Below are 24,697 nucleotides of genomic sequence, written 5' to 3'. Positions count from 1 at the left end.
GCCGACGCTAGTTAGAGATTTGGCTGTCTCGATACAAACTTAAAGATCCAGGGCATAAGCAGATTGCGTCCGTTCGGCTGTGGACTGACTCGCAAGGTATCTCCACGGAGGCAAGCCGGACATTAACTTACACCCGCGCCGCTAAAGCTCCGAATGGTCATTGTGCACGTTGTGGTTTTATCGTAGTCATTAACCCCCCCATTAACACACGGAGAAGACTAACTTCCTGTTGCTCCTGAAACACGCTGATGACATCTCAACCAGGCAGCCAGCGAGAACGGAGGTAGGCCGAACATCATGTATTGACGGCATTTCCCACTCTCCAGGTCTCAAACCTGGCGAGAGAGGAGAAATGGCAAGAAGTCAAGAAGAATCATCTGAAATCACTACGTAAATACCCAGCTGGTTAGGAAGGGAGCGTGAGATGAGTCGATCTCAGGAGTAATAAACAACAAAAGGGCCCAGCCTAACACTGCAGTCAGCAAACCTAAGAAAACCCAGCAATAGCACTCACAAATCCATTCATAACTCGATCCTTAGGTCAATACCAGTAGTAACAGGGGACCAGGACAACTTGGTTAATCACAAACGGGGCAAAGAAATACTGCATCATTTCCATCTCCTTCTGGGCTCTTCTCAAACATCTCTCTTCAGACTTGACTGCTTCCAGCATAGCATTCTGCATCCAGTACTGCATCACCAACTGAGCAGTCAGACGCTGCACCATGTAGTCATCATGCGTCGGCTTCTTTGTTGCAATCCTCGGCGGCTTCTGTGGAGGCTTCATCACCGTCGTCGTCGGCTTTGGGTAGATGGCCATGAGAAACTTCTTGTCGCCTTCAGACAACTTGGTCGCCAGTGGCACATATGTGACGAGGCTGTGGGTATCTCCTGGATCAACTGGATAGTGCATGATGGACTCTGGGTCATATGCAGCAGGCTTCACCCCCTGGGTCAACCTGTCAAAGTTGTCGTGAACCTTCTCGGCGCTCCAGCCATACTTTGCTTGGATGACCTGCATGTTCCAGTTGACCTTGCATTCAGGATGTTGATGCTCGTGCTGCATACCCAGGGCATGGCCGAACTCGTGCAAGATGTCGTACTGTCTCTTTGCTCGCCTCGCTTCTGCTCCCATACTAGAGTCTCGATGCATGTTGAGCCACATGGTTGGTTCTCCACGATGATTCTCAGCAGAACAGCCGATAAGACACTTTGACTCGTTGGTAAAGGTAATGCGGATATCGGAGTGTTCGGGATCACCCGGCTCAAGGAACTTGAATCGTAGACGCATCGGGATCGAGTTGTAGTGATCTGTCACGCACTTCTTGACCGTCTCTTGATCGAATTTGTCGCCGTTGAGAAAGCGGACCCTCAAGTTGCACCTCTCGCTAGACCACAGGACATTGCTTTTTGCAAGGCCGGCCTTTGCGCCATCGGAGGAAGACTTTTGCCGGGATTGAGATGTCAACTTGTGTTGAGATCGAGAAGTAAGCTTTGGCCGGCTTGAGCTTGCATGTCGTTGACTGAGATGTTGGACTTGATCCATATCGAAATCGTAGGAATCAGAGTCTTCAGACTCGGACTCAGACTCGGACTCAGACTCGGAGCTCTCAGAGTCGTAGCTATCCGACTCGAAACAGCAGCAAATGTCGTCTTCGTCACAGAAGCATAGCAGATCGTCGTCAATCCAATCAATGTACCCGTTCATGGCAGGGAGGTAGGCAGCACGAGTTTGTCTCTTTTGGGTTAACAGGGAAGAAATAATTGTAAAGTTGTGACGGAACGGAAAGTAACACGGCCAACGGGGAAGAAATACATCAGGATGCCTTTGTCAAAAGTGCAAATGGTCCGCGTACCAAAGGCACCGACTCTTCCAATCGACATGATTGGTGTTTTCGGGCGTGATTCAACGAAAGCACGATACATGCCACGTCGGATAACCATGCATCAAGATCCAATCAGCGCTGATGCTGGAGCGCCTCAATGAGACATGGCATACACACAGCCCCAGGCGTAATCATGCTGTCCAAAGGCAGCTGCATGAAGACCAACATTGCCTCAGGGGGACGAATCATACATATTCCTCTCCCACACTTGTGCCTGAGGGGTACCCAAGCTATTATAATTTCCCACAGATGCTGTGTTAAGAGTTATAGGTGAATGTGGGCGGCCGAATGGGACCATCGACGTTCACAGCCTGCTTGTGAACGATGCATGGCTCGAATCATCCACCCTTACCGGCGTATGCAGGTAAGCCCTGAGTCCTCTCATGTAGCTTGGAGAAGGCAGGCAATTCGCTCGGGGAGACAAACATGATACGTGTTCCAGTGTGACGTGTCACGAGGACATCACCTGGTCGTCGTGCCTTGGTGGCCTTGGTGTAGTGGCCCCAGCCTCTTGGGTTTTACACGACAAGAACCGCAATCATCCGGCGTCAATGTGCATACAATCTGAATCCCGTGGCTGGTAAGTTATGCTCCCCTCGGCACAGCACGTCAAGTGATTCTGTGTCAGACGCCAAGCTCAAATATACTTACCAGCCGTGGCGAGGTTCTCGGCCTATATTAATCGCGTGCATCACCACGAAGCTATAGGTTTCGGTTCCCACGCAGGGAGTGATTTCAAGACTCGGTTGGCCCTATCTAGCAATGGAACGGCTCAAGGCCTATTGTAGTCAAAGGGTCCGTTGACCATACATGCGCATGGAGGATCTCCGGCGGATCACCATGCTGCAGGTTCATCGTTGCCAAATTGGCGCCTCTTCCAACCTTGATAGGTGGACATTGTGCCCATGAATCTCACAACACTCCTCAACTGCCCTCACGATGTATCGCACGGTGTTGGTTCGACCTCGTGCGGTTCGGCCCGCTCTGGACTCCTTGGCACGGGTTCGGGAGAGGCTGAGCACACTGACCAAGGAGGCTGAAGTCTAAACAAGGAGTATATGGCTGTAATAGTCTGCGGGCTTGTTGATAAGGCAGTATGTCGAGTATAGAAGCGACAAGAGCATCTTGACTGGAGGGCACCGCAAACCGCAACGACTCTTGAAAGACTAGCTATGCGTTTGGGATAACTGAGCGGATAGATAGACTTCAAGAGCAACAGTCGAGAAAGACATCACCGGAACTCGCGAGGGGTTAATATCACTTCAGCAAGTCGGAGCCGTATATGACGTTGAAGAGGACGAGAAGCCAAAGGACAAGTTGCAAATCCCCAACCCAGACTCCAAGAATTTATTCATTAATTATGGTACAAGATATCTATTTACTCATTAGACATAAGAGCGTCCTCTGTTGTAAAAAAGGTGTTCTTCGTTGCGAGGAACTGCTTGTGGAAGGTCTCGAGAAGAGTGCCGGGGAACACGTTGCCGACGACAATCTTGAGCCTATCCTCCTTGCCCAGCCAAACGTGCTTGATGAACTTGCCCATGCAGCCCTGGTTGGCCTCGGGGAAACCGTTGGCCTCTGTGCAGGGCAGCTCCTTGATATCGTTGGGGTAGTCGTAGCGCACAAAGGTGCCGAAGCCGCCCTGGTCGGTGGGCTGCCATCCCTTGCGGTGTCGGAACTCGGTGCAGCCGGGGTACTTGCTACCCTCGTTAGGGCAGTCGTCCCAGTCTCTGAAGATGTCGTATGTCTTGTTGTTGTTTTGCATGATCATGAAGCCAGTGTTGAGGAACAGCTTGCCGAATCGGTCGTGGTTGTGCTGGACATCGGGGTCGACGGCGAGGGCGAGGGAGTTGTTGTGAGGCGAGATGCTCCAATAGTTCATGAGCCATTCGAGAGGGAGGTCGAGATGGTTGAAGAGGGCGTCCGAATCAATAAAGATGCAGACGTCGTGGTTCTTGAGGATCTTGGACAGAACAGATGGCTTCTTCCAAGAATCACGTCGATCCTTGTAGGTGTTGATCTTAACGTAGTAGTACTTGTAACCGTGGATCTGGGCTGCGCAAGATATTAGAGATGGACCTAAAAGTAGGGAAAACAGAAGTAGAAACAACGTACAATAGACCCAGTGGTTAAGGGTACCGCCAGAAGGACCATGGACATCCTTGGCACGGCTCCAGCTCATTCCCTGGGGATCCCAAATCTGTCCAGGCTTATCGAAAGGACGGCTTTCGAGGTCAACGATGCAAAGGCGCTCTCCCAGAGATTCCTTCCAGATGGGATCGGGGTGAGGAAGCTTCCATCCCCAAGCACCATAGTCGGCAAATTGGGGGGTAGTGGGCTTGACTGAAGGGATCACGAAGTCTTGAGGGCGTAGGACATGGGGCTCGGCGGCGGTGGGTGTAGGAGTGGGAGTAGGAGTTTCCTCGACTTCGACTTCGACAACCTCCTCGACGACCTCGATCTCGGGCTCCTCGGATGCAGGCGTGGGGATGGCTGGGACGGTCCCGGGGTCTTCTTCAGCCTTGGCAGAGGCCTTCGCAGGCTGCGCGGCCTTGGTAGCGACCTTGGGCGCGTTGTCGGGGCTAGCAGCGGCGGAATCGACGTCGGGGATATACTCGTCGGAGTCGGAGCTAGTAGGGCAAGTCAGATACTCGATCGCGAAGCCATACAGATGGAAGTACTCACATGGCAGTGGCCGGGCGGGATGGAGTGGCATTAAGATGGAAATGGGCCAAGCCCATGAAGAATGTGAAGAAAACGGCCGCGACAAGCAGCGCCACCCGGTTGGAGCGAACAGCGCCCATCATGGTTGCACTCAGTAATCCAAAGTCATAGAAGGGAATAAAAGGAATGTCGGTATGACTTGGAGAGCGCGAGAGATGTCGAGTCCACGAAGGAAGCGAAGCAAGCGAATGGCGAGAGTTGGGCAGATCAAGATTAGCTGGAACGACAGGGGAGAGACGAGACGGGATGGAACAATATTCTTTAAAGACAAAAACTGCAACGCTAACGTTGTAGGCGAATAGGGGAACCCCTCCGTTGAAGCTCAGCGGGCAAACAGTCTCCGCTAGCGGCCCACCCCGTCATGCTCCAGCAGGTTAGGGTCTTAGGCTAGCACTGTACGATTAAGGGGGAGGGGGATCAGCCTCACGCCCCGACGGACGGTAGTTGCAAACTAGTACGATAAGCCCCTGAGTTATCATTGATTTATTGAGTTCTAGCGTCGATAGTGGATGAGTGATCCCTGGCCAGTTCCCCGTTTGGAAGCGGCCGGGCCCTGTCGCGAGCTGACGGCGGTCCCAAGTCGACGGCTACAGACCCGCCGTCATCTCCACGGCTGTTGAAGCATTCAGGGGTTGTAGGAGATGTGTAGATGACTTCTCTATGTCTAGACGCCACTGACATCCGTGCTGCCGTAGTTCAACTGCCAGCTGCCCCTATCTCAACGGCTCGGCTAGTGGTGCCGGTAGAGTTGCTCCTGTTGAGCCAGATTCTGAATGCGTCAGCGTAAGCGTCAGCAGTGCAGTAGGGCTGTGACGACAAGGATCCAGCCCGGCTTATCTGGCCAATTAATGCGTGTCGCATTCAAGGGTACATTTCTCGTCTCACAGTTTTGGCAGGATTGCAAGTCCACACAATTCCAGTCGTTTGAGAATAACCTTGACGAAACCGGCCAATGAGCGAGTGCCACAGTCGCCGTTGGGTTTGACAGCGGCTTCTCCAGATCATTCAACTGTCTTGCAGGAGGGTAGTTGTGTGAAAGGCAGTAGTGAAAAGGTATACTTACTGTATATCCTTCTACCACCCATGGTTTCATCAAGATTTCACTCCTGTTTCATCCTTCTCCGCGAATCAACTCCCATCATGTCCTACTTCAGGGTAGCATCAGTCCCGCAAACCAGGGTTTTGATGATGCATGTGTGTCGCAAATAATGTTGAGAATAACGATATAGGGGGTAAATGCATTTAATGGCAAGGGTAGGGTTTCAGCTGAGGTGAGAAGTGATGATGATAATTGTTAAAGGGTCGGCATTTGCTACACCTGTCCTCTAGTAGTAAGATCGCGCCCCCTAACAGCAACTAACTTGCGCCACCAAGTGTCTCCGCAAGGGAGAACATGCCGTGTCTTACATCCTCTCCCTTGCCTCTTAAACTTTCAAGTTCCATTCCCCGTGCGATCAAAACGCCGCATTCCTCTAAATACCATACTTGAATCCCGTGTTCGAGTTATGCGTTTGGGTGAGACTTTTTTCCTTTGTCAGGAAAGCTTGTTGGGCTCCTCGGAACAAGCTCATTTGCCTGCCCAGTTGAAAAGAATCCTAAAAAGAGACTACGAGTCAGAAGAGGCGTCGATCTCGCTCAAGTGACTTGGATAATGTGCACTTATCAGACAACAGCGTCCTCGGCGCCCCCTGATTCAGTCGCCAGCCACCCGTGAACCCCTAACGGTTCGTCTATAGCGATATTGCGCCGAGACCACTCAACCGTCGTAGTTGGTTAGTTGTGATGCTCTGACAAATCTGTTTGTTGTTGACACAGGTTGCCGAGTTTGCCTTTTTTTCGGTTTTGTAAGGACAGAGTAAGCTGGTCTGTCAATTACCGATCTTACGTCAAGCTTTGTCACTTCTATTACGGATCCTTGTCAAAGGTGAACTTGGCTCATGATTGCTGGGTAGCCGAGAACATTTGAAGATCACTCAAGTGTCCAGTGAGAAAAACAGAATGGCTGGAAGCTGAGTTGTACCGTGTGGGAAACATCACGAGGCCTTAATTTTATATCCTCTCCAACAATGTGGCAGTCCAGTGTACCCATGGTCTTTCGATACTGAGCTGGCTGTCAACGGTCGAGCTCTAGACCGTCATACCCGACAACTCAGTTCGAGGACATGAAACGCTTCACAGACAACACAGTCTACACGCACCAGTCCATGACAGCGCTGCTTAGGTTCCAATATCACGCTGCACTGTCCCTCCTTCTGGTTGGTCTCATACATGATCATAACAGTGAAGTTCATCTGGTAATCCTCGGAACGCCTTGAGGCCCCATCATCACCTCTGATACGAGGTTCCACGATGCTAGCGTTCCAATTTGAGGTGCGGATCAACCTTGGCATGGTTTAACGTGCATGCATGGATGCGACCCTTCATCTTCTTGCAGTCACCTATCACTATTTGGGATCGCTTGTCACCTCCGAGAACCCGGATCAGGCCCTTGCCTCTTGGCACAGATGAGGTTTCTACCTATGATAAAACGGTGCAGGAGTAGCTAGCTAAATAGGTTTTCAGATTCGAAACTGCGAGTCTGCCTAGCCCGAACTGGATTGCTCCCATGCCAAGGGAGGACCCGTATCCTGGAGTACAAGAGTGTGGCCAACAACACAGTTGTAGGAAGCAGAAAGAGGTGAGTCCAGATTCATAATCATTATCATTTCGTCATTTTTAGTTCGTCAAAAGCTATAGCTATCTACATGAATTTCCATTGTGTCCAAACCAGGACGCCCATTATTAATAAATGTTCCCTAAAATCCCACCGAAGAAGTGAAAACAAACATCTTTCCCGAGCCCTATCGTCTAACAAGAGTAGGTGATATGCAGACCGTTGGTGTCGTCTTGTCCGAGGAAAACCTTGGTGTTGCCGTCAGGGTTTCGAAGGGCGACCTTCAAGTACAAGGTCTCGGCACAGTCAATACCACCGGTAATGTGGCCCTGAGGGGCCAGGTCATCCCAGTTGGTAAAGTCTGCACCTCCGACATCCTTCTCAGCGTTGTCAAAGGGCTTGACAGAGTTGTATGTCACAGCTCCCTCGGGAAAGCCGGAGAGTTGTCTCACGCCGGCTAGGGCATCTCCGCCCTTGACGATGAAGGTTCTCAAGATCCTCTCGCCTTGGTCCCAGCCAACCGTGCAGTCCTTGGCGCTGGAAGGGATGCCCTTGAAGACGACAACCTGCTCAACTTGGGAGGCGTTGTTGTAGGTTTCAAGGTGGAAGCCCAATGCATTCTTGGCAAGATCGGGATGCTTGGGAAAGACGTTGTAGTTGGCTGCAGGCCCGTGACGAGCTGTTTTCGAGGTGGAACAGTCGTCTGCTGTCTGTCGAGCAATGTTGATGGTAGGCATGCCATTGACCACTGCCATGAGGCAGGCCAGCGAAGTGAAGATGTTGGTGAGAGAAGGCATTGTGAATGATGATCAAAGCAATTTTTGACTTGAGTAAATGCTTTGTTGGTGGAGAGTGATAGACACAATTCTGAGGGAGAGCCCGAACTATATATGGAGTCTCCCCAACCTCGTCACAACAATGATGCGTGCAGTGCAGCTCCTCTGATCAGCGAGCCAAGCCTGAATGACGCTCCATCCTTGTATGGTTGGCCTCGTATCTGTGCCATGCATGTACTGGTGATCTGACGCAGTCTTAGTCAGTCTTGGCATCTTACAACGGGAACCCGTGGACGAATCAAGGCGCCAAGCGGTTGGTGGCTGGGCAACCGAGTAGCGGGGAAAACATTGTGAAATTTATGCAGTGGGGGCAAGGCTTTATTTGTTTACTTGTGCGCGGCGGTTCATTTGTCTGTTACAACGTGATTAATTAACGCATCTCGACGTGGAGATGCGTCCTCGGCAGTTCTGGTTCATGTCTTGTCCTTGCTGACTTGTGCACATTGACGCCATCGTATGTTCTTCCTGTCACCTATGGCAATGGTTGACATGTGAGGTCATTAACTTGAGTTGGTGATTCCATAATTGACTTTGCTAGCTGCAGGAACATGAATCGCACTTGCAGCCTGCAGGCTTCTACTGTGCCAGTTCAAGCTTTCTTTCACATGTTTTGTGTGTTGGAGATATTTGTACTCTAATTATGTAGTTGTCAGTCTTTGTGTGGTTGAAGACTGAGCAGAGTACGATAAGGATAGAATACTTGCCAACCGCTCAAGACTAAGAAGAGCTGTTCTACAAATCTTAGCCATAAAAGAAAGGGAATTTCGATAGGTTAGAGGACTATCCTTTATTGGCTTGCGCCAAACATGAGTCGAGAAGCTGCGTCAAGATGCCTCACACAACTTGCTTTCAATGCAGGGGATTCTCTTTTAGGTAGGTGCTTGAGAGAATATTCTTGAGTTGGGCCATGTGTGCTGTGCTTGATGTAGACAGGGATACGAGTTGAGAATAGGCGCCATCTCAACCCATCTGGACCAGGCAAAGGAAGGTCTGAAACCTCTTGGTTAATTCATTTGATAGGGCATGTGTTAGTGAAATGTGAAAAGTAAACGAAGAAGAATATATCATGATTGAACACCCGCTCTGATATAGTCCTGTCTTTAACTGCGACTTGGAAGTGACTTGTACTGAGTGGGAGTAGGAGTGTTAGGGCAGGTTTGAGAAGCTATCTAATTACTCTAAGAGTTTAATTTAATAAATTGCTTTTCATTTGCTTATTTTCGGACTCTTCTTTTGACCCCTATGCAGCCTTAAAACTGTCGCTGGGCTGTATCTCATTCATGGTCAGGCCAGTTGAAATAAGAGTGCTATCGCCCACGTCCTTTCACTAGCTACAATGCGATATGCGATTCTACAGGCCGAAATCATCTCTTCAATTGGGATTGCAACTCTCTGTTGAACTACAATTGACGAGGCACTCCGTGCAACTTGTTCATGTCCTGGCTTTGCTGAAAATCAGGCTGAGAGGTGAGACAATAAAAATGTCCGGGACAGCCCAGCTTGCAACCAACACAAAAGGGTACTTGTTCGGTCTGACCCTCTATTTGACCAGGCCTTCTATGTGACCTGCCCACTTCTTTGGGCCGATGTCTTGGACAGTTGCTGCGGACCAAAAGTGGGAACCAACTTGCGTTGACTGGGCCGTCAGCAGAACTGTTTAATAATCGCAACGCGTCAGTTCCCTTGGTGTACAGCCCGCTGATTTCCAGTAAGACGGACTTTGGCACGGACTTTCGCTCAGAGTCGGCTGTCGCACAGAGACAGAAGCAGGCTCTGGCGTCGGCTCAGCCTGATCTCAAGCTCGCACTCGGATTAAGCTGACAGTGGCATCGTCTTGATGATGCACACGGACACGGCTGTGGGTTTCTTTGATGGAAGAATGTGTTAAAAATTCCGTCTTCTTGAGATATTTAAGAGAAGGTCTTTTCGTCAAGATGAATCAATTAACAGATCAAACAGCACTCACACCCATTCAGCCTCTTCAACACTTTTCAAAAAGCTCGTCACCGAACTTCTAGCCAATCAACTGGAAATTCTTGGCTGTTGACAAGATGAGACTTTCAAAACTCTTTTCTTTCGCACTTGGTGCACTCGTCACCGCAGCAGTCGCCAATGAGCAACCAAAGCAAGCATGGCCTAAGACTCAAAGCGGCCATTTCTCCATCTCAAACTTCACTTTCGACTCTGGAGAGACTCTAGATGAACTCGATCTTCACTATCGAACCTTGGGAAAGCTCAAGGTTTACCCTGACGGAACCACCAACGCCGTGCTAATCATGCACGGAACCACAGGCCAGACCGAGCAGTTCCTCAACGACGACTTTGCAAGCGTCTTGTTCAACCCTGGCCAGACTCTTGACGCCAGGAAATACTTTCTCATTCTCCGTGACGGTATCGGACATGGAAACTCAACCAAGCCCAGCACCCATGCTCTTCGTGCCCGCTTCCCGAGCTACCAGTATTCCGACATGATTCGTGCTGATCACATTCTCCTGACTGAGCATTTCGGCATTGACCACATGCGGCTCATCATGGGCGTGTCCATGGGCGGAATGCACACTTGGATGTGGGGAGAGATGTACCCAGACTTCATGGATGCGTTGATGCCCATCTCCTCTCTGCCGACTCAGATTGCTGGTCATAACCGACTGTGGAGGAAGTTTGTGACCGAGATGATCACTGGAGATCCTGCATGGAACAAAGGCAATTACGAGGAACAGCCGATCGTGGGACTCGGAGGTGCATTGATGATCCAACAAGTCATGCTTTCCTCACCTGCTTACTGGCAAAGGGAGTTCCCTACTCGAGCCGCAGTGGATGCCTACGTTGATCAGCTTGTCCCCCACATTGCCGAGTTCGATGCCAACGACCAGCTCTTTGCTTGGAATGCATCCTATACCTACGACCCCGAGGCTCATCTCGGCCGAATCAAGGCTCCCCTGACTGCTGTGAACACGGCTGACGACTGGATGAACCCCCCCGAGCTTGGAATCTTGGAACGTAGCGTCAAGAACAAGATGAAGCGCGGCTTGGGCAAGGCAATCACGCTTCCTGCTAGCAAGGAGACAAGGGGACATAGTTCGTACATCCAGGCAAACCTTTGGAAGGATGAGCTCAAGGCCCTGCTGGCCAAGACAAAGTCCCGCAAGGGAGGTCGATGGTAATCGTATCTGCGGCTGATGGGCGACAACTTCCAGAGTGGTAGAATGGAATATGCCTGCAGGGTTTTTCGCCCTAGCCTTTCTGCGCCAAGGTTTTCCCTGCAGGGCAGGCTCATGTAGATGTCAAGGCTTGGTCAATTGGGTAAAATAGCGAACTTGCACAAATAAACAAATCTCTCTTTTTTTCTCACCACGCATTAGAATTAGTGGAATGCAAGTGTTCCACACTAAAGACTACTCGTGTGGTTCCAGCGCGCCAAGCTGCCCAACGCTTGTCACAACCACCAGCTGGCCTTGGTACAGCTCGCTCGTCGTGCCCTGGGCCATATCCACTGGCAAAGATTCCACCCTATCGCTATCTCCGGGGCCGGCAGACCTGATTCGTTTGCGCGAAAACCGCCAGATAGCTGTGCGCTATGCCTCTCAAGCTATTAAGCCCAGCTCAATTAGTTGCCTACGACTTCTGATCCAACATCTCGTAGATAGCCTTGACCTCGGGGACCTTGCCCTCAAGCTCAGCTCTGGTCTCGTCCCAAACACGCTGCTGGGCAATACGACCACTCTTTCTGTTCATGAAGGGAGGATACCTGTCATTCAGGGTCAGTACTCGGCTCGATCTGTTGGGACGGTGGACATACGGGGCGGTATCAAAGTCTTGCATAATATTGCCATGGTCCTTCTCAGAAACCGACACACCATTGACAAGGGCAGTAGCACAAATCTCCGGCTCTCTTGCTCCAAAGTTCATGATCAATCTCGGAATCAGCTTGGCCTGGTTGGGGTTTGTGAGAGGGGTCCAGGCTGAACCAGGATCGGCGCTGTTGATGGTGACCTTGGAAACACCCTTTTCCTTCGCCGTGGGGGTCGCAACGCGGGCGGCGAGTTCACGGGCGAAGTAGAGAAGAAGGCCCTTGGAACGACCATACTGATGGGCTTGCTCCATACCCTCCTTGTTGTTGCTGAGCTTCTTCAGGTAGGAGCCCTTCTTGGGCACACCCATGGTGAAGGAAGAGGGATAGATGCCAAAGGTGGTGACAAAGGTGAGAACAGGAGGGTTTGGGTTGGATGGGGAGGACTTGAGCAGTGGCAGCAAAAGAAGAGAGACAAGGGCGCCAGAAAGGAAGTTGACTTGGATAGCTGTCGAGTTGCAGGTAATTAGCATCATCCTGTAAGGTACAAGTGTGAGACTTACAAGTTTCCCAGCCCTCAGGAGACTCGCGGCGGTTGAAGGCGAGAATGCCCGCAGTCATCAAGACGTGGTCAAGGTGCTCCAGCTCCTGTGCTTTCCTTCCAAGCTCCTGGCAGCCAGCAAAGGACATGAGATCGGCTTCCCAGACTAGAATGTTGGGAACGGGCTTTCCAGCATCACTCAGCTCCTTCTCGATTTGCTGCTTGACCTCTCCGCAATTCTTGACGTCGACAAGAACAAGGGTCTCGACATCGCGATGGGCAAAGAGCTTGGCAGCTCTCGAACCAAATGCTCCATTGGCGCCAGTGATGAGCGCAGTCCTGCCCTTGTACGACTCAGTGCGTACGGTAGGTCTGCCGTGACGCTGCTTGTACAAGCTCTGCCAAGGGAAGTACTCGGCCAGGAACAATGGAATGCCAAAGGTCAAGCCGACCACGACAAGGGCGCTCGCGACGGCAATGTATAGCCCTGAATTGGCCATTCTGAGACGAATTATGTCGTCGTCGTGGTGCACGTGTGTGACGTTGTAAAGGCGGTGGAGAGGAGGAGAGGTTAAATAACCCAGCCTCCTTGCATCGTACGAGGTGGGGTAGACAAATGCCGGCCGGAATCGGACTATCCGGCCCCTGTTGATCGACTGATGTTGGGCTCAACAAGATTGGGATAATCTGCTAAGCTAAGTTGCAATATACATGCAGTATGACAACTCTCACCTCTGACAAGGCTAGATTGATAAGAGGCGACAACCATCCACCATTCCCTTTCATTATCCACATGTTATCAGACTTTATCTTATCTATCTACACTGGCATTGTCGTCGTGCACGGACACTCTGAAGACCCACGATAATTCCTGGGCCCTGGTCGTCCTGGATAAAAGAAAGTTCCATGCAGTCCCACAAACGCCAAAAAAGATAAAACTCAAGGGTCTGGCCGGGGATTGAACCCGGGACCTCTCGCAAGCTGTGCTGTAGGGTTTGCCCTAAGCGAGAATCATACCACTAGACCACCAGACCAGACAGGCTTTGGACGCCTGAGGGGGTTGAGATCCAGGCCCGATTGTTTGCCATCATGTCTGAGGGCAAGTTGAGGAAGCAAGCCTTGCAGGGCGACACACTCTATGGAAGAGTAGTAGAAGAGTATGAACTGGCTTACAACCATGCATTGAAGTAGACATGCTTAAAGCTATCAAACTCACCCCAAAAGCCTGCTTCCGAGACAGGTTAGACGGGCGCCACATCACAGCCGATCAAACTCAAGACTCTCGAAGCGGCGACGGATCCGTTTACATGGAAGATTGTGAGAGAAGAAATTGCTCGTTACACACGACTGCACATAATTGTGATTGTGCTAATGTTGAACTATATCGATGCTATCATTTTGTTGAAAGTCGTGCCCTTTACTCCTCTACCTAACACCCCAATTGGCTAAGAAGAGATTGATACCCAATCGCAAACAATTCTCAGCTATGGATGTCCAATTTGTGACGCCTTTGAAGTGCAGCCTAATGGTAGCATCTTCAAGTGCAACCTGAGGCTCGGTTGCTGATGCAAATGTCAATATTGTTGACTCCACGATAGGCCTCCACGCTGTAATGGTTGAGATCGGCAGCACTCAGGGCATCTTGGACCAGTTGTTGGGCGAAGTTTCCAGTGAAGCCGGCAAGTGGTTGAGCCCACGAAAGGCAAGCCCCGCTAGAGCAGACGCTTCTGGGGCTGATGGGAAATACTGTCCAGGCTAGGTTTCCAAGGTAGCCGGCAAGGACTTGGGCTCCAAAGGTGCTAGCAACGTGCGACGTCGACTTGGTCCAGTTCCAGCGAGAGCGTGCCTCGAGAATGTCACGCTTCTCGATGTGAGCGCACTGGCTTACATGAGGGAGCATGACCTCGTCCAGTTCTCCACAGAGCCATGCAGTGTCCTCGGCCTGCCCAACCTTCAAGTGGCCGGCCATGGTTGCGTTGACAAAGGTGACCAGAATCTTGTTCTCGTTTCCTTCAGCACAAGCAGCGGCGTAATCGTGCACAGCTGCAATGGCGAGGGCCTTCTCGGAGCTGATGACACTGAAGTCGTAGTGCGTGGCATCCTGTCCAAAGATCTTGGCCGTGACTTTGGACAGGTAAATGTCCTCAAAGTCAGCCGAGGCGGCATTCCGAGCGTGCAGGCCTGTGCTGGCCGTGGGCATGGCATAGGCCACGGGGAATACCTCATACAGAGCCATGCCAATGGCAATGGCGGCTGCAGAGGTAGCCATTCGAGTGAAGCGCGTCTTCATGTTGACAGGCGATGATTAAGACAAGTTTGGAAGAAGGGTGAACGAGTAGCTTCTACTGATGCTGGGTAGAGATAGTGATGATGATTCAGGATGAGAGTCGAATCTTCAAGGGGACTTATAGGCCTTTTTATAGTTCATAAACTGAGATATAATTGAGATGTAGACAAAACTCACATAGCTACAAGTATACCTCGGTAGGTGGAAGCAGAGCTCCCTGAAAGGTGTCTCACATGCTACCTTACATAATGGTTGACATTGATCTCGTAATTGTCCTTGATAGGAAAGTAGTATTCTTACGAGCCACCTTTTTCCAAGCTCAGAACAATCGAGAGCGTCTTCTGCTTAGACGAGGGCTCAGTTGAGAGATATATCTTGCCGAGAGCCGGACGACCCTTGACTCTGTTGCTGCGAAAGGCTCCACATGCCGGCATATCGACAAATGCAATCCTCTCGATGACTTCTTTCCCCAGTTTTCTGGGTGAGGACGGGGATTTTAACCGGTGGCCGCCTGCGGGAGATCCCGTCGATCTAGAAGGGTCTATATCGGCAGCTGAAGTAGACAGAAGTGTCCAGGGGCTTTTGACATGGTAACTCTATGCTGGTCGCCTACATAATTCTGAGACGGGTGTTTATCGACGGAAGTACGGCACGCTCGATTGCAGTTTGTTCGTACCGGTAGTCCAATATTAGCAGAGTGCCCTGATAAGCATGGTTCTTCTAAGAAACTGAGAAACGCAGTTGGGGTTCTTGTCTACTCATGTAAGACATCGGAATACCAGTGGAGACAATATAGGCCATACCCAATAGCCCTAGTTTTAGTTTTCTCTGCAGATAACTTGCAGCTTTATTAACTTGAGGCCACACGGCGTCATTCTCCCTCAATGTGCTCCAGTTATGCTAGCCCAACTGGGCTGCAAACACCCATTGGTATAAGCCTGCTTGATGAGCTCGTGGTCCCTCAGTCTGGCAGTTGCATGTCCAATCTATGTCTACCTGGGTACGTACCGTCAAGCTACATAAGCCAAGATGTACCGGTTGAGATAAAGTCGAGCTCTCAAGTGTATATCAAGAAGTTACTATTACTTGATGAATGCTTGCAACCTGTGTCGACATTGGAAAGGGAAGGCGTGGAATATACTGTGCATAAAGCAAAGCTATTGGAGATATTATAAAGTAGGTCTAAAGATATGGTAAAAATGACATTTTATTGTAAAAAATGTCTAGCTGAACTTGAATCATTCGTATTTACAAGTACAGTTCTCCGTATCCATCTCCCTCGCCCCTCTCAGTATCTGCCGTCTGCGCCGACGCGTAGAAGTAACCACCGTTGTTGAACTCGCCTTCAAGAACTGGATACTCAAACTTCTGGTATGCATCCTTGATCTTCTTGGCACTGCGTAGAAACTGCTCCTTCGTTTCTTTGTAGTTGCTCACCGTCAGTTTACCGTCTCGCTTGACAAAATCTCCATTTACAGTGACATGCAGAATATCCCCAACGCTGGCGTGCAGCATCACGGCTGCCACTGGGTCAGTCCATCCTAGGAGAGCTGGAGACTCAGCCGCATTCCATACGATCAGATCCGCCTTTGCTCCCTTCTTGATGACGCCAAGATCCGGTCGTCGAAGTGCCAGCCCACCAGCACGTGTTGCAAGAGAAAAGGCTTGGACAACACTCATGGGATTGTTCGTGGGAACTTCCAAGTTGTTGAGAACCTTGTCGAAGAAATAATAACGAGCGCTCTGTAGCCAGATCCTCGCCTGTGTCAAGATATCCGTCGAGAAGGTGAAGTGAGTGTCAACACCAAGGGCAGCTTGATCCTGAATGAAATAGGACCAGGGATGCGTGTGACCATAGTGCATCTCGGATTCGGGCGTGATTGACAGGTACTGGTTCGTCTTTCGAAGGAGGTTTGCGCCACCTGCTGTTATGAAGCTACCATGAGAGAATACAACCGGGACAGAAGTATTGAGAATGCCCAAGGCGTGGACATCCTCCGGCATATTGGTGAAGCCGAAAGGACCCGATAGGGCATGAGTTGTCAGTACCGACACATTGTACTCTTGAGTGAGACGTGCAATCTCCTTGGCGACAGGAGGTGGGTTTGGGCCAAAGACGTCATAGGCAATGCCCAGCTCGACATTGGTGTCTTTGAGAAGGTCTCCATTTGCGATCTCCACAAAGTTGGGGATTTGGTCTTCCACGGTATAGTTCAGGGGTGCAATATCATGGAATGCATACGCCCAAAACACACGGGCACCGCTCTCAATCGAGGCATTCATCCCAGCGTACGCCGTTGCATTGGACCATGTATGATGAGCATGGTCAAGAGAAGTTGTGACACCAGCGTTCAGAGCCTCCAGGAGCCCAGAGAGTTGGCTCCAATAAACGTCATCCGCAGTGAAGTGGGTGGAGGCGGCGTACTCCCCATATCTTTCAAAGTACTGGGCGAGGGTAGTGTTTGATCCCAAAGTTTTGAAGGCCGTCTGCCAACCGTGTCGATGTGTGTCGATGAAACCGGGGCTGATGATCTGGCCAGTGACATCGATGATCTCGGTATCGTCAGGCAAAGACGAAGGCTTTGACTCTGTGATGCTGGCAATTCGATCGCCGTTTACCAGGAGGTAGCCATCGCGGGTGATTCGAGGGAGGTTTGTAGGATCATCCCATCCAATGATGGTTGCGCCGCTGAAGAGCTTGGAAGAGGACTTGGCAACAGCTCCAGTGAGCACAGCCGCGAAAGCGGACAAGACTGAAGTCTGTCTCATGGTTGATCGGTTGTCTCGATACTTGATAGACCGATGCAGGCGATAGTACGATCATCTCTATCCAGAACACTGTCAGTCTTATAAGTCCATGGGAATCCGGATTCACGGATATGTCGGAGTTTCTTGTAGTCATAAATGGTCAGACGATCACGGTTCTTCGGATATACTGGCTCGCCTACTTTCATTATAGGGACTCTTATCACCGTCTGTGGGTCGAAGAGACCCAGGGTCCCGCATATACAGACTCAAAAGGCGGCATGAAGGTGCATGCTCGTAAGAGAACAACGTTATTTTCCGTTACGTCACAGCTCGGAGAGCGAGCCGAGGTTGGCAAGCTTGTCAGCAAAGACAAATCTAAGCTTATAAATGCGCTTCTCAAGAACTCTGAATGGAGTCATCATCAAGCTTTCATTGGTCTTCATTGGCCATGGAGTCGTGACTAGTCAAAGGTGTGTCGGCAGTCGGAGATCTTTTCTTGCCGAGGTCGCTCTAGCGGACAAAATCTGCATCGTATTGGAGCTCTTGTATTTACCGAAGACGCACCAAGCACGAGATGCTGGTGAGACTAACAACGTGAAAACCATGCATGGCAGGAATTCTCGGAAGCCTCGTGGAGGCGCCGAATGAAGCTTCTGCTTAGGGTTCCTCGCGTTCGGGTCTGTTGTGAGCAGACATGTTGACCCTTCTTACATGCATGGTCTCACATACATGTAGCCAGTAAGGAAAGATCTTTTGTTTACCAGGGCAAGATTCCTTCTCGATGGTCTGTTGCGTTGGCTCCTAGAATGGGGTCTTCGACGTCTTCCGAATCCGGGGTATTCGGGGTATTGCATTGTGCGCTATCCGGGCCATCTTAACCTCCGCATCGTCTAAGCAGACATGTAAATGCGGCCAGAGGGGCAAGACCGAAAGACCGAAAGACCGAAGACCGGAAAAAAAGGGGAAACGCCAAGACACAAGCATCGAAATAAGCAAAAAGAAAGTCAATCGACGTGGGCCTGATTCGAACAGACGCCTCCGAAGAGAATAGATTTCTAGTCTATCGCATTAGACCACTCTGCCACCACGCCTTGTGATTGGTTGGTGAGCGAGAAACAAAATATCGCTCAAGTTTGGGGGTGGGTGGGATAGTTGCAGAGGAGAGAGCTGACTTTGATAGAAGAAGTGATGGTTGGGAGGTCTACAGTGACTCTGTGACTCTCTTGGCCAAGGTAACAATATTAAATATGCTCGTGGGGATAGGAATAAGATCGCTTGACAATTCATGTTGTCCTTTCGTTGCGAGGACTCATGGGCGGGATCTTCTCCAGACACAGGCCACATAATTATGGCGAAGCAACACATACCTATGAGACATAAAATAAATAAAGAAGATATTTAATATACAAGATTAAAGACATCCTTGATACAACATATAGTAGGATATTAAATAGAGCGACGAGATTAAAAGGAAGATGGAAGGCAAAAATATGGTAGGTTTAGGGTAGGTAGCCTCCTCAAGAGGCAAAAAAACAAGTTGCGGTTTGTGTGGATCGAACACACGACCTTCAGATATCGGATGATTGAAGTTTGACTTCAGTCTGACGCTCTCCCAACTGAGCTAAACCCGCTACTGGTTGTTGGAGATTCGATGTCCTTGACAAAGACTATCTCCCGTAGCTGGCATGTCCGTAAAGCGCATGCTCACTGTTTCATCTCTGAACGAGCACAAGGGCCTCTTCAGCTTCACCCACAGACCTTTAGTTCTTATCTTGGACACCTAGATCCCATGCAGAATACCTTACGTGACTGATAAAGTCAGAAAATTGGGTGGCATTTGTATCAAGCGGTCAACATACGACACAACCAGCGCAAGTGCCAACTCTCTTGTCGATTTGTGACCCGTGAATCCTCTGTTGATTCGACTTCCCAGCCGTATACACTTCTATCCATATTTACACCCTTCCGTCCTAACAAAGTGTGATACTCCAACCCATTTCTTGACTCTCTCCTTCGAATGCAATGTAGTCAACAAAAAGCTCACTTCGTCTTGCCACTAGTTAATGTTCAGATATTGCAGATGGTCTTGCTCCAGATGACGGACATCGGGCTCTTCCCACGGATATTTGCTCTCAGTAGACCGAATCATTTCGACGTGACGGGGACTCCTAGGCTTGATGCCATAAGGAAAGGTCTTTGGATGGCTAATCAGGCCGGCTGTCACCTCTACTTCCACATCGATTTCATTGCCCTTCTCATCCACCGCTTTGCTGATTTCGAAGGTGGCCAGCAGTCGAGAGATTGTGAGGAAAAGGTTGTCGTCCGCAAGGTATCTTCCAGGGCAGATCCTGCGGCCGTAGCCAAAGGCATGGTTTGCTGGGTCAGGCTCGTTGCGTGGCTCCAAGAATCGTTCAGGGTCAAAGGCCTCAGGCTTGGGGTAAACAGCTGGGTCGTGCAAGAACCACCAGATTGATGGTAGAAGGAAGCTGCCCTTCGGAATCCGGTAGCCAGAGTGGAACATCTCTTCCTCTGTAACATGAGTCGTGCCCACCGGAACAACGGGAAGCCATCGAAGTGTCTCCTTGATTAAGGCGTTGACATATGGTAGGTTTTCCCTGTCCTCGAATTCAGGCAACCTGTCAGAACCAACAACACGGTCAAGTTCCTCCTGGGCCTTTCGTTGAACATCAGGGAACAGAAGCATGGCGAGTACAAGGCTGCTTAGGGTGGAAACGGTTGTATCAGCACCTCCTCCGTAGATGATGGCAGCACTGTTCTTGATCATCTCCACCTCGCTCCCGGTAGGCTTCCAGTCGTTCTCGGGGTTCTTGCTGTATTCGGTGACGAGTGAAGACACATATGAAGATGTAGGATTCCCGTTCGCCATCTGTCGCAAAACAAAAGAGTAGGGAATATCTGCGGCCATGCGGACCCTTTCCCTCCACTCTCGTGCAATCTTCTTGAAAGAGGCGCCAGGGAAGCCGGTTGGGAGGTGCTTGAGAAATGGGAAAAGATCGACCGACCAGGTTAAGGGGACCAGAGCATCGGAAAAGTTGCCCATCATGTGTTCAATTAGTGTGACTAGAGGGTCAACCTTATGAGGTTCAATGGAGTAGCCATACGTGATTCTCAGAATGATGGCACTCGCCTCACTATGAAGTCAAGCCAGTAAGTCAGCTCACGTGCAAGGCTTGGTAGAATTTTGTGGCATTGCCTGAGGCAATGGATAACTCACGTCTTGATATGACTGATGATGTTGGAAGGGTCGTCCAGAACTCGAAGTAGGAAGCGCCGTGACTCGACGTCTTGAACATGCCAGAATCTCTCGCAGATGAGTCTGGTGCCCATCTGCTGGTGCATGAACTTGCGGTGAAGCCGGTGAGTCGCGTTGTAGGGAAGACTTGGTGTAAGTACGCCGAAGCCACATAGCTCCCCGGCAAAGTGTTGCTTCGGCCGCGAAGACGTCTTTGTTGACCTCTTCACCATAAGATCCTGCAACACGTCGTGGGAATGGACCAGGACCATGTTTGTTCCGAGTACCGTGACAGAGCTGAGGGGTCCGTAGGTGTCCTTGAACTTGATCCAGTGCTGATACTCCGGCACGTCTGGGGGAGGGAGATCAAAGATGTTGCCAACGAGGGGCAAAGGCTTTGGGCCAGGAGGTAGATCGCGCGGGGCCTTCCATCGAACGGAGAGGCGCCAGAGGATGACGCCTAAAACAACAATGAAGACCTGTAGCAAGGCAAGAAACATGATGAAAGGTGATAGTTGTGAATGTCTGGTGGCAGCTTGACTTCCGACCCCTGAGGAGATAGGGGAATTTATGGCAAAAAGAATCTCTCAGAAGACTGGACTTTCCATCAATTGCATGTTGGTTGGTCGTGATATATACCATGCTAGCACCTCTACTGCACTACTACCCAATAGGCAAGTTTCAAGCTAACCCAAGGGATCCCCAGTTGAAGCGGTCTTGACCCATGCCATATCGAAGATCGACGCCCGGCAATTTTGCGGGGTTGCACGGCAGGGTGTAGGAATGTCTTACAACCCTGCGAGTACAAGGCCATTGCTAATCAGAGCTTCTGCCGTAGGCTTCCCGTTGTTCCGAGACAAGGGTGCGGCCTGCAGCGAAGCTTGCGGAAAGAGAGCTATGATTGCAGTTGAAACTGATTTATGGCCACGAAGGATGCCAAATAGGACAGGGAGAAGCCAACACCCGTAATGCTTTTGCTAGGACAGGCCATTGAGCTTGACTCATGCTCATTGAGGCCCTCCGGGGAAGACGCTGGGCAATGCCGTAGGAGAATGGGCATGATCGAGCTGCTGTATTCGTCCTGGCCCACCTCTACTGTAGGTGTCACCGAAGAGCTACAGGTGCACTGATGATAGCAACTCCACAAAATGCCTCAATTCTTGTGCAGAGTGTCTCAAAGAACTGTGGGTGTAGCACGGAGCATGTGAACATCAGATATGCCCTTGTTGCCCCGCTTTTGATAGACTTTCGACTGCATTCTTGGCAATATATTTTAGGTCAAATGAGAACTTTATTCTTGGGTTTTGCTTTTGGGATGGAACTGGTCTTGAAAGAACCTTGACTCATGATCCACCGGGAGGCCATCAGGGGTGGCATTTGCTGGCATTGTAGCTGGTAGAGCAGCTGTGGAAGGACTGAAAGTCACCAGGCCCATCTTGTGCATCACCTCCTCGGCCGGTGTGCAAGATGTGAACCCCGGCTGAAGTGTCCATTCCAAAGATCCCTCAGACTCACGGCCCGTGTGTTCTGATGCAGACCACCCCACTCCACATGCCGGGATAGACAGGGTAAACTACGAGGCAGTGAGCTGCAAGACCCATATCAGCACTTGGCTGAGACACGCCACGTATTCCGCGTTGGTCCTAATGGCTGCCGTAGCAATGAGGAGGTCACTTTGGTGGGGGCATTGACAAGATCCAGCAGCAAAACGTCAAAATTCAGCGTTATCTGCAGCGCACTGAGTCAAGAAGCACAAAGAGGTCTCTCGGATCGGCCAAGATCAGCCACGCGTAGAGTCTGCATGTGCAAGGGGGTAATCAAACTGCGCGTAAGACGTGGGCAATGCAACTGGGATGATTGCTTCGGCCCAACAACCACGGCCAGCAAAGGAGCCAATAGTGAGACGAGATCGCCGTTCCGATACCACATGAAAAGCCGATAAAGGGTCCAACCGAACTCTGCTGCGTAGCATGAGAGTGAGATGTGATTCATGAAGCGGGAGGGGCGCGGGAGCTAATATAGATTCCGATGCCACCGTACAACGTGACTGATGCGAGCGGGTGCCCCGGCTGCATACCGGTGTGGAGATGATGGACATCAGGGGTCCGAAGAGGATCTGCCTACTCCATAGTAGGTGTAATACGAGACTGGACTGGAATGATTGGTATCGTTCCCATGCCGAGAAGCTTTGGACAGCTCCACCGAACCAGTCGTGCGTGATCGAGGTGACCTATCACACACATGGCAAAGTTCCTCGATAGATTGGATCCGCTGTGTCTGGCGCGTAATCCTGCCATGGGTTCTGAGAGACACTGAGGGGCTGGTCCGTTTACGGATGGGGAGCAGTGAGGCAGCACGGCAGTAAGACGAACTGCGATTATTATCTGTGCTTGGACTCGATGCGACTCGACGTTGGTTGTCGTGATTGCGATGCGCAATAGTTGTATCAGCCAGGTTCTAGCTCAGTTACAGCATCTGCACAATCCCGGTCATTCCCCTACCACGCGTTGGCTTTACCAGGCTAATGCTCGTGGCGTCACGGCCTAGTGAGTGCAGATGGAGTAGCATGTGTTGGTGAAAGCTGATGCCTCACATGAAGCCAGGAGGGGTTTAGTTTTGACATAGTGATATCGTGTGAAGTGACGATGCAAGATGTAGCAAAACTGGGACAAAGGATGCACGCAATCCACAAAAGGAGATTTCTTGCAACGTCTCTTGCCGTTGCCGCCATACTTCGTAATCTCCGATTACCGCATCTGCAACCGTTCAATTCCCTGTCTACGAAGCAGTTGCTACATCTGGACATCACATGGCCTCTCTCTTTATGTAGTGCTGGTACTTCGGGTTGTTATCCAAGAGGACTGTTGAACTATTTGCCAACCTTGTCCCAAATGTTGACTTTCGCCTGGACACCAATGGTAGTATGGTTACGATGCTGTGCTTTCCTGCATCTCAAAGATCATTGTATTATTTTGCCATATTCTAGACTAATTATCACAACCTGTCTATTATTACTTCCTAGATATTTGCCAATCTTCGACGGTGGGATGACGGGCTAGTCCACTTCAAGCTTTCCATTGCCCGGGGACCTTGATAAGTAGAGGGTAGCTGTAAGTACTTGAGTCCCTGTGTTAGACAATTCATGCTCAAGTTTGTAATCACTGGAGAGATAGAGCCAAACCAGTAAGACGGATGGGCTGGGAGTCAGTTTAGGTGCCTGGATTGATCGAACTGTATTGCACAGCCTTAGGAAACCTCGTTCTCCTTCTCGGCAACGGAAGATCTGTTACAGAGATATGTTTGACACCTGAAAAGCCTATTTTGTTATTTTCTCGCTCTAACCTCGACCGCATAGTCATCCGACTGGAAACAGAACGCGGAGTTGAACTGAATGCTGAAGCCTTCCTGCCGACAATTCGATCTCGATTGATGCGAATCTCGGTCTCCAGACAAAGCAAATAGTCGCGAAATAATCAAGTCTCGGTTTTGGTTTTATGTAAGTTGTTGCCAGAACAGCCCTTTATCGGTCGCAACCCAGTCAAAGAGCAAAAAGCTGAGAGCATTCCTCCAAGCATGATGTCAATAGAAATGTGATCATAAGTCGAGGCCTTAGAGTTTGGGTCTCTCAATGCCAGCAATTTCGCCGTGAAAGAATGCAAAAATTCAGTATCATGGTTCTTGGGCGACCCCCTGATTTCAGCATAACGTGTATCTTCGGAGCTGGCTTTGAGGCCAGGTATCAAGGGTGCAAACAAAACAAGCGTCGCTTGACTGAGTGCCAGGAGAAGGCCTTCAAGGTTAAACACGCCTACACTATCGGTGCTGGGATAAATACCCTCTGAACCGGGTACCTTTCGTCGACCAAGGGAGCCTCTGCATCGAAACAGAGCTAGCAACGCCCATGGTAGCCCACGGTAGCGGTCATTTATTCCGTTGTCCGCCATTGCTTGGCTACAGGGCGCCGAGAATAGTGCTGCTG

At 50.4% G+C, this 24,697-nt stretch overlaps 8 protein-coding genes and 3 non-coding genes across 11 annotated transcripts; 1 reads left to right on the top strand and 10 right to left on the bottom strand.

Moving 5' to 3' along the window:
- Positions 1–541: 541 nt before the first annotated feature.
- LRP88_03948 (uncharacterized protein) lies at positions 542–1,708 on the bottom strand (the record flags this gene model as incomplete). Its single annotated transcript, XM_083240542.1, has 1 exon — positions 542–1,708. The coding sequence occupies one exon, from the start codon at positions 1,706–1,708 to the stop codon at positions 542–544; it is 1,167 nt and encodes a 388-aa protein (XP_083103832.1).
- Positions 1,709–3,264: 1,556 nt separating this feature from the next.
- Positions 3,265–4,693, bottom strand: LRP88_03947 (uncharacterized protein; the record flags this gene model as incomplete). Its single annotated transcript, XM_083240541.1, has 4 exons — positions 3,265–3,941; positions 4,002–4,356; positions 4,450–4,516; positions 4,572–4,693. 4 exons carry the CDS (start codon positions 4,691–4,693, stop codon positions 3,265–3,267), a joined length of 1,221 nt encoding a protein of 406 aa, XP_083103831.1.
- A 2,764-nt stretch (positions 4,694–7,457) lies between these two features.
- Positions 7,458–8,060, bottom strand: LRP88_03946 (uncharacterized protein; the record flags this gene model as incomplete). The annotated part of the gene is made up of 1 exon (XM_083240540.1): positions 7,458–8,060. The coding sequence occupies one exon, from the start codon at positions 8,058–8,060 to the stop codon at positions 7,458–7,460; it is 603 nt and encodes a 200-aa protein (XP_083103830.1).
- A 2,090-nt stretch (positions 8,061–10,150) lies between these two features.
- LRP88_03945 (Alpha/Beta hydrolase protein) lies at positions 10,151–11,263 on the top strand (the record flags this gene model as incomplete). Its single annotated transcript, XM_083240539.1, has 1 exon — positions 10,151–11,263. One exon carries the CDS (start codon positions 10,151–10,153, stop codon positions 11,261–11,263), a length of 1,113 nt encoding a protein of 370 aa, XP_083103829.1.
- A 451-nt stretch (positions 11,264–11,714) lies between these two features.
- On the bottom strand, positions 11,715–12,930 carry LRP88_03944 (uncharacterized protein; the record flags this gene model as incomplete). The annotated part of the gene is made up of 3 exons (XM_083240538.1): positions 11,715–11,847; positions 11,899–12,397; positions 12,453–12,930. The coding sequence occupies 3 exons, from the start codon at positions 12,928–12,930 to the stop codon at positions 11,715–11,717; spliced, it is 1,110 nt and encodes a 369-aa protein (XP_083103828.1).
- Positions 12,931–13,373: 443 nt separating this feature from the next.
- LRP88_03943 lies at positions 13,374–13,464 on the bottom strand. The gene has a single exon. It is a non-coding gene; the product is annotated as a tRNA-Pro (tRNA).
- Positions 13,465–13,967: 503 nt separating this feature from the next.
- LRP88_03942 (uncharacterized protein) lies at positions 13,968–14,720 on the bottom strand (the record flags this gene model as incomplete). Its single annotated transcript, XM_083240537.1, has 1 exon — positions 13,968–14,720. The coding sequence occupies one exon, from the start codon at positions 14,718–14,720 to the stop codon at positions 13,968–13,970; it is 753 nt and encodes a 250-aa protein (XP_083103827.1).
- A 1,245-nt stretch (positions 14,721–15,965) lies between these two features.
- Positions 15,966–17,486, bottom strand: LRP88_03941 (amidohydrolase; the record flags this gene model as incomplete). The annotated part of the gene is made up of 1 exon (XM_083240536.1): positions 15,966–17,486. The coding sequence occupies one exon, from the start codon at positions 17,484–17,486 to the stop codon at positions 15,966–15,968; it is 1,521 nt and encodes a 506-aa protein (XP_083103826.1).
- Positions 17,487–18,474: 988 nt separating this feature from the next.
- Positions 18,475–18,556, bottom strand: LRP88_03940. Its single transcript has one exon. It is a non-coding gene; the product is annotated as a tRNA-Ser (tRNA).
- Positions 18,557–19,003: 447 nt separating this feature from the next.
- Positions 19,004–19,096, bottom strand: LRP88_03939. The gene has a single exon. It is a non-coding gene; the product is annotated as a tRNA-Phe (tRNA).
- Positions 19,097–19,521: 425 nt separating this feature from the next.
- Positions 19,522–21,218, bottom strand: LRP88_03938 (cytochrome P450; the record flags this gene model as incomplete). The annotated part of the gene is made up of 2 exons (XM_083240535.1): positions 19,522–20,617; positions 20,701–21,218. The coding sequence occupies 2 exons, from the start codon at positions 21,216–21,218 to the stop codon at positions 19,522–19,524; spliced, it is 1,614 nt and encodes a 537-aa protein (XP_083103825.1).
- Positions 21,219–24,697: the final 3,479 nt, after the last annotated feature.

Source organism: Fusarium phalaenopsidis (assembly GCF_050370095.1).
Source record: "Fusarium phalaenopsidis strain FUZ10S chromosome Unknown contig_32288, whole genome shotgun sequence".
Classification (NCBI taxonomy): domain Eukaryota; kingdom Fungi; phylum Ascomycota; class Sordariomycetes; order Hypocreales; family Nectriaceae; genus Fusarium; species Fusarium phalaenopsidis.
This window is presented reverse-complemented; position numbering and strand designations above follow the sequence as displayed.